Source organism: Ranitomeya variabilis, chromosome 5 (genome assembly GCF_051348905.1).
Source record: "Ranitomeya variabilis isolate aRanVar5 chromosome 5, aRanVar5.hap1, whole genome shotgun sequence".
NCBI classification, from domain to species: Eukaryota; Metazoa; Chordata; class Amphibia; order Anura; family Dendrobatidae; genus Ranitomeya; species Ranitomeya variabilis.
The window spans coordinates 483,649,371-483,662,474 of NC_135236.1; the positions used below are offsets into that span (position 1 = coordinate 483,649,371).

The following is a 13,104-nucleotide window of genomic DNA, read 5'->3' on the forward strand; positions in this document are numbered from 1 at the left end:
AACGACGGCTGAACAAGTGAGTTGCAGAACTCAGGAACGACCACTAAACAAGTGAGCTGCGGTACCGGGGAATGGCCACTAAACAAGTGAGCTGCAGGAATGAGCATTAAACATACAGAGCTATTCCAGCTTATGCCTCACAGTTTACATCCAGCCACCGCTGGAGGTTATCTTTCTGATCTTTCAGGGTGGCAGGACTGGGATCTCCACCAATTGGATATTGATGACCTATCCTAAGGAAACATCATTATGATCAAAGTAGAAGCCAACCTGTGCTAGGCATGAGCACCTAACACCCATACTTTGCTTTCTAGCCACAGGACATCATTGTGATGTCACTCTCAGTTGGTCTTTTTTCATTATAAAGAAGTGTTTTTTTCATGGAGATAATTAATAAAGAGTCCCCTAGTATGAAAATGTGACAAATTTTTGGAGGAAACCCAAAGAAGAATTCATAAGAAGGTGACTAATAAATTGATAATTGTAAGGAACATAGCTGTGAACCCCTAACCAAGCAATATCTCTTTAAATGTACACTCTATGCCTCTTTGTACATCAATATTTAGTGGTGATATATAAAAATAAACTTATTACTGTCCTGAAAATATAATATATTTGATTTAAAAAGTCATATGTGACAAAAATATTGCTTTGACCCCTGATGACATTTGGTATATATTCTTCTGAAATAATCACAGTCCAGTAGTAATAGAAGACAATGCACTTTCTCTAAGACACAGAACAATATGCAAGTCAGACATTACAATATGAAAATCTATTTGTTCATTCAGATCACGTTCCTCCTTCGACTTAAGCCAACTATTTCAGGAGGTCAGTACGGGAACAATTCTTCTGCCGAGGTGGAAAACATGCATTAAATCCCAGCCAGATTCCAAGTCATTTCTTCTGATCCTATGTGTAATTTTTGTATACTTAAACATATATTAATTGAGAATATGAAGCTTTCTGGCAGAAGAAGGTCGATTCCTTTTAAAATGTGCTGCATAAAGAATGTCAGCTTTGTAATCCTATCACTATTGAAGCTTCAGCTGGCACCCCATTTACGGAAACAGATGGTAAGGTCATCGCTAGCATTTAGGAAATTGTAACGCTCAGAGCAGAAGACAGTGTGTATATTTTAGTTAGCATTCACATGTCATTTAATTGCTTTAAACAGAAAATGATGTTTCCCAAGCACACAGCTAGTAGAAAGAAAAAAAAAGCTTAATTACTCGCTAGTTGCTAAGGTAACAACATTTTCTCTAGGAAAATAAATTCCCAGATTTATGTAAACATAGCAATAATTAAAAAAAACTGATTTATTAGGAGAGGGATGACATTTAGTTGAATCATTAGCAAGGAACCATTGCTATAGGTTATATTTAGCTAATTCGATTTTACACCTCAAAGCTATATTCTCTACAGAGATAGAAAATAGAAGTGTTTTTGTAAAGTAACTCCACCAACCCCAACGGAATTACATTATACCTAGGTGGTAAATCACATATGTCTTTTTTCCATTGTATAACCCAGAATACCATGTTTGTGTAAATATCTATTTCCGTCAGAAAAGCCTGATTTCAGGAAGCATCGTAGGTTTCCAAACAGATGCTGTTTAGTTTTTAGTTTGCAGGTGAACTAGAAAATTCATGTGTATGATCAAAAATGTCCAGAATCTGAAAAGCACAAATGAAGAATTTGCATTGTATTTGCAATATTCGGTGGCTAAGCTTAGATCTTGGGGAATGGTGCTGGGTTAAGAATCTTACATCCGGCTTATATATTTCCTCATATCTAACATGGGGCTATACGGAGTAAATTAACACTGCAACATCCTGCATATATGATCCCGAAGGGCAAGGCTTAAAGTGGTTGTCCTAACTTTGGAAAAATGTCTTCAGTCACTCTATGTGACTGCTGAATTGTTACAATGTGCATTGCGCATGTATGCGATTTACCAACTAGACTCAATTGATGTCGTGGAATGTAACGACCCAACAGGGGGTTGGACAGTGGACGGCACAACACACACTCAACGGGATGGGAATGGGGAGAGGAAGGCCCTACCGATAAGGAATGATGGACACCTCCTGAGCTCCAACCTGAGCCTGTCCCTGCACTCCCTTAACGCCCTAAGTGGATCCTTCCCCCCGCCACCGTAAGGAACCTCGTACCTCGCTGTCATCTGGCACTGCCCTGGCTAGTGCACTGGCCAGCAAGGGCGCTAGCCTCACCACTGCAGATGGTACAACACAGGGGACAGTGACAAACATGAGATAGACAAGGTAAAAACACCAAACTCAGCTTCATAACTTTCTCTGCTGCAAAGCACTGCACAGCAGAAGAAAAGCACCAGGACCAACTCCACGAAACCAGCAGATTTACCACTGCAGCCAGAGAGTTCCTTACTATAGGATTGGTCAGCATAGATTGCTCTATCACCATCAGTCAGCTGATGCATTAGGGGACTATTTAAAGGATGGTGGGAGTGGTCACCACCCACATCAGCTGATCTAGCAACTCTGCAATTGTAGTACACTGCCAGCAAGGGAAACTGACATTAACCCTTGCTGGGCTGAAAGGAAAAAAGCTACATTTAAATCATAATGGAACCAGAGCTGTCATGCCTCCAAAAATGGATTGTGACAGTTGACTTCTCATAATAAAAAAAAACAGAAAACTGAGCCGGAGTATGACTTGAAAACATGCATGCTGTAAAAGCATTGTATTTTCTTTGGTTTTGTTGGACTTCTCATAACAGTAGTGAATGGAGAGTAGCCAGATGAGTGTAGTTTGCATGTGACCACAAGTATCACATACATGTAGAGGCGTCTCCATGTACCAGTACACAATGCCTGTAAAGAAGAAATTGATCACTTAGATCTTTAGGTAGAGGAAATTTTTGTACACATACTCATAGTAGTGCATCCTATGGCTCATTGATACAGTTTCTTCTTTAGCAGGTAAGATATGCTACAAGAAAAATAAATTAAATATTTAAGGTAAGGCTGGGTACACATTACGTTTACAGCAGCCCGTTCAACACATACGGTAACGGGCTGCTGTAAACGTAAGTGCCGGTATGGCTGCCCGCTAGCGCAGATAGAGCATCTGCTAGCTCTATCTGCCCTAGCAGTGACGGACCCGGAAACGCTGCAGCCCTCGTCTCTGGGTCCGTCACTCAATGATGGCACATCCCTATTGCACGCCCAATGTGGGCGGGCGCTAGTGATCCGTCCGACATTGGAGTCAATGGCGGCGTTAGACTACGTTACACCGCGTTATGCCGCTGTGTAACGTAGTCCTTCTAACGGACGCCACTAACGTAATGTGAACCCAGCCTAACTATTAAGCACATTCAGATGCTGATAGGGACTCTGCCTACACAGGGAGATAATTTCTATATAAGGATATTAAATATATACACATAAGCATCTAGTGAACACATTCAGATATTTAGAGGGATGCTGTCTAAACAGGGAGATTAATTCAGATATGTTTACACAGGTAGATAATGAACATAGTAGTGTCTGATATAACTAATATAAACCTACAAAAACCAGGCAAAGCATCGGTGCCTGTCAAAATCACTGGGCCATCCTCCTTTGAACGGTTGTGCAGTTGCACATGCAATATCTACGCCCTTGTTGATAGTCTATATTAAAGAGTAACCATCTTTTATTTTTTCCCCTTGTAAATCAATAGTATACGTGAAAATAAGAAACTTTGTCTTACTTTTTACCCGAAAAACCTTCTTCTTTGTCCTTCTCGAGCGATCACTCATTTTCAAAAGTCTCAATACGCAAATAAAATCTGTATTCAGTAAAGACAGATTTTTACATTACGGAGATAGATAATCAGCCACAACCGTCATCTCCTATCTCAGTAACATAAAAATCTGCATTTACTGGTAATCAAGTCAGATTTTACCTGTGAATGGAGAACTTTGAGAATAAATAATCCATCCAGGAGGAGAAAGAAGCAGATCTCTCTGATAAGATATATTACAAAGTTTCTTATTTTCATATGTGCTATTGATTTTATAAAACAGGCCATTCATATTTAGGATCTGGATAACACCTTAAAGAAGTTGTGTGATCTGAAAAGAAAAGTTTGCAGTCACATAGAGTGACTGCAGACTAGAATCCCCCCAGTGTGCACTGTGAGGATTCGGCAGTTTCTAAGCCAGGAGTGGCGGTGATATATGCCATATCCATACTGCAGAAACCGTCTGGTGCGTGTAGTCTCGTTCTATACAGGTGTATTGAGAGAGGCCGCACTTCAAAGTCTGCAGTCACACAGAGTAACTGCAGACTTTTCATTTTAGACCGGACAACCCATTTAAGAATACACATTTCCACTAGTGATGAGCGAATAGCATTGATGCTCGGGTGGTCTCCGAGTATTTGTTAGTGCTCGGAGATTACATTTTCGTCCCCTCAGCTGCATGATTTACGGCTGCTAGACAGGCTGAATCCATGTGAGGAATGCCTGTTTGTTAGGGAATTCCCACATGTATTCAGGCTGTCTAGCAGCCGTATATCATGCAGCTGAGGCGACGAAAACTAAATCTCCGAGCACTAACAAATACTCGGAGATCACCCGAGCAACAATGCTATTCGCTCATCACTAATTTTTACATAATAAATTACTGATGAATATTTTAAGAATTCTTTTAAATGAATACAACTTGTTTCTACCTTTCGAACGCAACATAAATGTTTGATTCATATATGAAACTCTTATTTTACCTACATAAGAATAGTCAGGTACAGATAGCGTAAAATACCTTAGATGAAGTATAAAAGCCTGTTGTTTTATGATCTAGCCCCCACAGTAGTTCTGCAGGAAAGTCATTCACACAGCATGGGGAATAAGAATCAAGATACTTCTTGAGAAACAGGTGCATCTCCACATAGCGCAGTGTAATCCCATTATCAAAGACAGATGTGTACAGTGTATCAGTGGCAGACATTTTCCCTTCATCAAAATCTGTAAAAAGATATTTACACATATTAAAGCACGACTGTAATTTAACATTAGTTATTCTATCTGTAACTGTTAAGTATAAATGTTTCTGGAGTCACAAGTGTAGGCTATGTTGAGTGTCACGCTAGACCTTTCCTACCTTGAGAGCCACATTCACATCTTAGACAAAGTCATAAACCACATCTAGATCCCTCAAGCTGTGACATCCAGCTCTCTCTCAAGTCACCCACATTAGTGACACCCAGAGACCCCATTACTGGTATAATGATAGCCAAAGCTTTCCCACGGAAGGTAGACTGAGGCACTTCTCTGACTGGCAGTATCTTCCAGTCTTCAGCCCACCATAACTTACCAGACTTGTATATTCTCTCCACCCAAAGCCCAGTATATGCACATCCAGATCTGCTCCTAAGTGTGGGGATACTCACTGAAGCCACCATTTGGAGACCTGCTATTAATAGCTGTTTGCTAGAACAGGTGCTAACATACCAATCTGGCAGGCAGCCGAGAGCCACATAATATGGGCCATGAGCCACATGTAGCTTCCGTGCCATAGGTTGGAGATTTCTGCGCTAGAGTGTGCTTGCCACACACATTTCCAGCGGAATCCAGTAGGAAAAATCACAGTAGCAAAGTGCTATTCAAGTCCTGCAGGAAGCAACTTGAGATAGGTTGGCACTTCGTAGAGGAATGTCATCCAGAAAAGACATTAATGATCTTAGTTTGACACACTTTTGAGTTTTTAGTAAATGCATGTTTTACAATTAGATATTGCTCAAGAAGTGAGGGATTACCCTCTATACTGTATGAGCGATTTCCATATCTGGACCTGCCTGTTTTGAGCCATCAAGCAAGTTTCCAGACACCAAAAAATGATGACCTTGATTAACAAAGTGAAGCACTTACTGTAGTCAGGGCCGGCATTATGGCCAGGCAGACTAGACAGCTGCCTAGGGCCCCCAGACACAGAGGGGCCCCCTGCTTGTCCCTTCTAGTCTATGCTCTAAGGAGTCTTCAGGGTTGCATGCGATTTCACTACTGGCAGTCAGCGAACATGCAGAGAGCACGGTCATAGTACATGCCAGACTTCTGCCTCCGCGATGGAGCTTACAATACAAATAAACTAGGCACTGCTTCCCACAGCAGAAGAGGCAGACATAGTGTAAGTGCATCTTTACTTCTGTTCTGCAATGCTCTTGCAGTTATTTATAGTTCCATCAGCGATAGCAGAGGTAGAAGCAGTCAGGCGTGTACTACTGACCTGCGCTCTGCATCTTCTCTTGTTCTGGGATCTGGCCATCCATCCTCACTTTCATAGGTTTATAATCTATACTGTGTCCTCACAGCTGCTGTTCAGCGTCAGGACATTACCCCAGTGTTACTGCATTCATTCACTTCATCCTTCTTCACTTAATGTGACCTTGATGTCACCACAAGTCTTCTACCCTGTGGCAGTCTACAAGACCTCAAGAAGAGGATACAGACTGGTAAGTATTCTACAGTGTGCGTAGGTCTACTTATCTAACCATCAGTATTCCTATGTGCTCTGTGTACATGTGTGTGTCACATACAGAGTTTAAGTAACATCCACATTTATAAATCCCGGAAGCGCAAACGTGATCTCAAAGGTGTAAACATATCATCAATCATTCAACAAATGAGCAAAATGGTGCTCATTCATCGGGTGATTGGATTGTTTAAGGTGGAACAAAAATCATTGTTCTCAGCAGCACATCGCCCGATGCAAACTGCCGATGTGCTGCAAATTACAGGATACTGTATCAGGACAGATGGATCTATTAGTGATCATTCTGTGCCCATCATTCTTCCTCAGGCGGTGTAAATAGGCCGGGAAACAAGCACCGAAAGACTTCAACATTGTTGATCTTGTTTTTAACGGCCTGAACTGAGGGCATGTAAATGCAAAATAAAGGCTTATGTGATGGTGCAATACAGCATGTCAACATTTGGGGCCCCACTTTGTCTAAAACTGTCCCTGACTGTAGTAACTGATTTTTACTATGTAAATCCAGTTGTTGCTCAAGATCTTACCTGACACGTGACAAGAAGGAGGCAATGTAGTTTTCCTAGTAGGCCTCTTAGCTGCAAAGCTCTCCGAGAACACCCCCTCCTTCTCTCTATGATGTCACCTCACATGGTAAACAGGTCATGGCTTACAGACTGTTTTCATAGGAGGTAGTAAGCCAAGTCCTGTTTTACACCAGGACAGTAGCATGAGGACACCAAAGAAGTACCAGCTCTCAGATGTTAACCCTTATGCTTCATTAGTTTCATCACAGAGGTTGTAAACCTTTTATAAGAGTGGACCACACATGGACATATGGCATAGACTTGGCTCAGTCTGATCAGGATTTAGTGTCTACAAATAAATTAATAGCATATGGTCATTTACCTGTCATTGTGAGCAGATTTTTAAGTCTCATTAGGTGATTATGATATCTGATGACATGAACCCAAGACAACATATCTATTGGAAGACTATCTTCAAGTCTTTTATTTCCTTCTAGAGGACTTTCAGCAGCAAGTTCTTCTTTGACAGCACTGTTGGGTCGATTATCTGTGGAGCAACAATCTGTGAATTACAACAATCACAAGAAAAAGTACAGAAGCAATCAGTCTCCCCAGGTATTAATAGCTGTCACTTGTGCGTTGATGATTGTTATGTCAGCATGGTGATTAGTTTAGCATTTTTATTACAGTGGGCATTTACTAACTGGCATCCAACCAGCAACACTTATAATTCTAAAAAATACAACAAACATGAGGCTACATAATTTTTGTAATGGTTCTAAATGTTTCCTCTACTTTTAGTGTTTGGCCCAGAATGAGAAACTGAGGATGAGAAAAGTGCACAATTTCCTTAGGCATAATACAACTTCAACTTGCAACCATACCAAAACATCTGAAAAGTACAAGAAAAGCTGCAGCCTGTAGTGTCAACATGAATTTAGCATTTAACTACTGTATCGACCAACAAAAGCAGTGCAATTACCATAAATTGAATTAAATACTGTACACTTGCAGTGAAACAGTCTAGTCGGATTCTGGCCGGGAGTTTGCCTATAGCAATGTTCCCCAACTCCGGTCCTCAAGTGCCACCAACAGGTCATGTTTTCAGGATTTCCTTAGTATTGCACAGGTGATGTAATTATTGCCTGTGCAGGTGATGTAATTATCACCTGTGCAATACTAAGGAAATCCTGAAAACCTGACCTGTTGGTGGCTCTTGAGGACTGGAGTTGGGGAACACTGGCCAATAGCATAATTGTGATCACATGACTGCTGTTCCCGGAGGATCCTCACAGTGTGTAGTGAGGGCTATGTGAAGCTTCACAGGTCTGCAGTCACACAGGGTGACTGCAAACTTATTCTAGACCGGACAACTCCTTTAAATTCATGTATTTGGGGCTAAACATCGTTTTTGCTATTTGACTTCACTTAAAATCTTTGCAACATTTGGCTTTTACAAGCTTTTGGTTCACAGACATTGAACTTTGATGTGGTCTGTGGTCATAAATCTGCTAACCTATGAGAACAGTGCTCCTGAGCTATACCTGGAAGCTGCAATCTTGTGAAAAACAAAATGCCAAGTCCAGATTTACAATTTCATGCTATGCTTCACATGCAGAGATTTTGCAGCATTTTTGCTGCGATTTTTTAATACAAATTAAAAGTTGCTTTTTACATTACCAGCAAAGCCTATGAGATTTCACAAATCTCATGCACGCTTGTTTTTTTTCCTGACTGAATATGGGAACTGCAGCATTTTTAAAATCTGCATCATGTTAATTCTTTCAAGATTTTTGCTACTTTTTTTCACAAATAGAAGGTAATGAGAATGTTAAAAAAAAGCTACAAAAACGTTTTTGATGCGTTTTCTAGGTGATTTTGTTGGAATCATAGAATCAGCACACAAAAATAAAATACATCAACAATGCTGCAAAATTGACAAAAAATACAGCGTTTTTACTGCCAAGAGAGCAAATTTGGGCTGCAGAAAAAAAACACAGCAAAAAAGCTGTATATGAACACAGCCTAAGGGTATGTGCACACAGAGTTTTTTGGAACATAAACGGAGTAGATACCCTCCAAATCATCCTTGAAAAGTCAAAACTCCTCAAATCATCATGAAGTCTGCTTAAAAAAAACCAGCAAAAAGACTCAGTGTGAACATATCCTTAGAGAAAAAAAAACTATTCTAGGCCAGTGATGAAGTGATCAGATTTTTAGGAACGCTTTCTTCCAGTGAAGACCTTGTAACTCTATTGTACTTACCATGTAAGTATTTCTTGTAAATTGCTAAAAGATCCATAGGAGCAAATGTTGGGATGTGCTGGTGCAGTTTAGTCTTTGTAGCCTGAACATTAACATCCTTCTCTCCTATTAACTGCTTATACGCCAACATGGATGTAGCCACCTGTACATATATTAAAACATGTATAAGCCAACGACGTGGACTTGAAAAGTGAAAGTTAGTAAACTAACTTATTTTACTAGATAAACTAAAAGGAGTAATGAGTTTACCGAGGAGGTTCACAGCAAGACATCCCGATAGACAGGTAATTTTCTGTTTGTTAATGTTCTTTCTGGAGAGGCTAAGATTTCACAATGCTTCTGAACTTTCCTGCCCAGAGCAATTTACTGGCAGTGTACAAGAAAGGTAATATCTTTCTCCTGACAGGGACTGTAACTCCTGTCTCTAGTTAGCAATCGTTTTTATAATCCAGCATTACTTCTCATCAAGGCTGTATTGGTGGCGATACCTCTGCTGTCTTCTTCATAGTACATGCTGAGTACAATCTCATCATTTTTTCTTTGCTTAATCACAAAGATCTTTGGACCCATATCATTCACAACACGAGCAATACAAACATAGCTCCATGGAACAATGCCTAACATCATTTTCTGGCTAAATAGTATTTCGTATCAATCTCTTGTTGGCAGAATCGGTTGTTTCTTTCAGAAAATAATTAGTTGTTTAATGGATGTTGGAATCAATCTGAGAACTTTGTCTTTCACTCAGTCAATGCGTGCTATCTACCACCTTAACGAAACTGCGTCACTAGAAACGTGTTTGTGTACTTTTGCACTTTGAGGTCCATTTTCAGCTTTATAAAACAAGAACACGTAACACTTATTTGCTTTTAGGCAAAAAGAGAGATAAATTACGCAGTTATATACAGTGTAAGAAAATTAGGAATGATGCAGATGAATCAACAAGTCATCCTGTACAAAGTAGAAAAAAAAAAGGAGTGAACAAAATGTTATTTACATGAGATTTAAAGTCAATGTCCACCTGTGACCACCTTTTGGTTTTTCACCTAAATGTTTAAAGAAGCAATCATCCTCCTACCATCAACGTTTTCGTAATATATTGCAGTCATCATATTATATAGCACCGCGTGTACTTACAATGACTCATTTTGCCTTTCTACAAAGCTAATTCTTCTGTTTTATCTGTTCTGAGTAGAAACATGAAATCTCTTTTCCCTGAATGAGTCTTCCCCCTCTTCACCTCCTGACTCAGATCCTCTGCTCCTTCCCCTGTCAGGGACAATTGCAGTGACTCATGACTCATGAAGGGAAAATTCACCTCCTATTTCTACATAGACCTTATATGGATTCAGCTAGTCAGTTTTTAATCATGTGATGTCATAGACCTAATGGAAAACAGAAGAGCTAGCTAGGTGCAAGGGCAAAATGAGCAATCGTAAGTGCACGGTGCTATATAATATGATGACTGCAATAAAGCAAGAGGACTTTATTTCACTGCCGAAGTGGTATCACTAATGTCCATATCCTGGCCTTAGTAATATACGGTACTTACCATCTGCTGTTATCTACTGTCACCGGCGCCACTCCGGTAATGTTCCGCCATCTTGTGATGGCAGCTTCTGATTGATTAGAAGTCACTGCTAAAAATCACAAGCGCTCAATGGAAGTCTATGAGGCACTCGTTCTGACTCTAATAGACTTACATTGAAAAGTGACTTCCAGTCTGCCCAGCAAACACTGGACCGATCTGGCAGGTCACAAAGTGCAAAAGCTGACTGGAGTGGCGCCAAGAACAGCAGAAGACTGCAGATTGCAAATATTCTACAAACACGCCGGGAACAGACATCAGTGATACCACTGCAGAGGTAAAAAAAAAATCTGGTGCTGTAATAATTAAAAAAAATCAGACTGGGGACCTCTCTATTCTTGATAACCAGCCTTGCTAACGCTGACAGCTTAGGGTTGCAGTTTTGCTTGGCTGGTTATCAAAAATACAGGGAAACTTGCAGCATTTTTTTATTTAATTATTTATTTACAGCGCTGGTGCCGGATGATAAATATTCCCATCAGCCGCTCCTGCTCTCTCACTGCTATTAGCAGCAGCAGGCTTCAGCTGATGGGAGCAGTAGTCCCATCAGCCAACCCCAATGACCAGAGGTAAACTTTATACCTCCGATCATAGCTGCGGGCTCATGCTGTCTTTTGAGAGCATGGGAACTTCGGTACGGACGCCAAACTTCACTGTTCAGGTTCGCCCATCTCTACTAAAGTGCTCTCAAAAAGTTAAAACTGCACTGTGACTGCTTGCTATAGGCAAAAAGGCAAGTTTTTTTTTCTGCTAGACAATGTATATAAATGAAGACTATATTTGCCATTTGGAGCAGTATACCAAAATAGAGCTAATCACTATATATTAGAAACAGTATGAAATGTTTGACCTAAAAAAAAAACCATTGGGTTAAATGGACAATATTCACTTTAAGGCACATATATAGTCCTAAGGTGGGTGATTAGTTTTAGCTGAAAATCTTCAGGCTAAAAAAATGGGTATTTTCAAATTATTAAGTGTTGGTTGCTGCTTTGTCCTGTCTCTTTGACATGTCAAGAAGAATTATTGTTCCTACGGGAGGGTAATGTTAAGCTCTTTATCTGTTTCTTTATCAGCCTTAATATTAAACACTCAAATTGGCAATCAGAATTCTAAGTTGAGTTTTTTTCAGCTGATAAATTGCAATGAATTTTTGAGCATTTTGGGGTATATTATTTACTGTACTGAAGAATAATGAAGTTTTTCGGACTGTAAATAAACACAACTCTGTCTCTTTGAAATTTCGGAGTCATTAAACATCTTCGTTTACAAAAATGATTTTCACTGAAGTTGGAGCAATGGCACTATATTCGAGTCCGTGCACGGCTGAAGAAAAGAAGAGCCGGTTATTTCCATCAGCCATCTATCAGGGTGGAGAGAACGCAGTGAAGAAAGAAATCTTCCTGGTGACAAATGCTCCCGTTCCTAGCGTACCACGGCACTAAATAACGTTTAGATGTAGGAAGAAGGAAAACAGGTTTTCCCCTGTAATGTTCACAAATCTGATTATAGGATATTATGCCAACCCATAAAATCTGGTGTGATCATAAAATTTCCAAGAGACCCTGTACACGAACAGATGCTGCTTATACTGCCAGCAGACTAATATCTCACAGACTTGTTTCCATGAAAAAAGGCACAATCTTTTACAAGCTGTACAGCAATATGTAAATGACTTTCAAAGATTCCAAGAATTTAAAAATAGATACCGTGGAATACGCGCATGAAAATAGATTTAATATCCCCTTATGTGAGAGAGGTTTTTTCTTTTTTATAACATGTAGGCATATAAAAATAGTATTGTTCTACGACTGCAAACCAAGCAGATGTCTTCACAGCAGACAATCTCTCTTGCGGGCTCCCAGGAGAGGGTCTTGTCTAGCTCAGCCCCGCATGTCTTCTGAAGCAAAGCTTCACTGTCTTTTCACATGCATTTATCTGACTGTCCAAATAACAAACACTCTACTTCGAAATCAATGAGAAGGTCATGGCTTGTCCCTTCCTGGATGAAATAAGTTTATGCAGCCAGAAATCAACGCTAGAAATGTGTCATGTCATTTACTCATCCATTTATTACGTTTTGCAAAAAAAATGAAGTTATTGGCCGATGCAGATGTAGTCGTTTCACCATCTACCGCAGCGAATAGCTCACCTTTTACTGCCGTATATATACAGAGATTTCAGCACCATGGACAGGAACAGTCATTTGGACTTTTACAAACAATAAAACA

The 13,104-nt window shown here is 40.1% G+C and overlaps 1 protein-coding gene across 3 annotated transcripts in view; it reads right to left on the reverse strand.

Moving 5' to 3' along the window:
• CFAP54 (cilia and flagella associated protein 54) overlaps positions 1-13,104 on the reverse strand; it is a 615,020-nt gene that overhangs the window by 23,319 nt on the left and 578,597 nt on the right. For 2 of the 3 annotated variants that reach the window (XM_077265521.1, XM_077265523.1), the window contains 3 exons: positions 9,286-9,427; positions 7,403-7,582; positions 4,790-4,992 (listed from right to left, as the gene is read on the reverse strand). In XM_077265521.1, coding sequence (XP_077121636.1) covers positions 4,790-4,992; positions 7,403-7,582; positions 9,286-9,427 — 525 coding nt within the window. The remainder of the gene's footprint in view (positions 1-4,789; positions 4,993-7,402; positions 7,583-9,285; positions 9,428-13,104) is intronic. The other variant, XM_077265522.1, reaches the window with a different exon arrangement.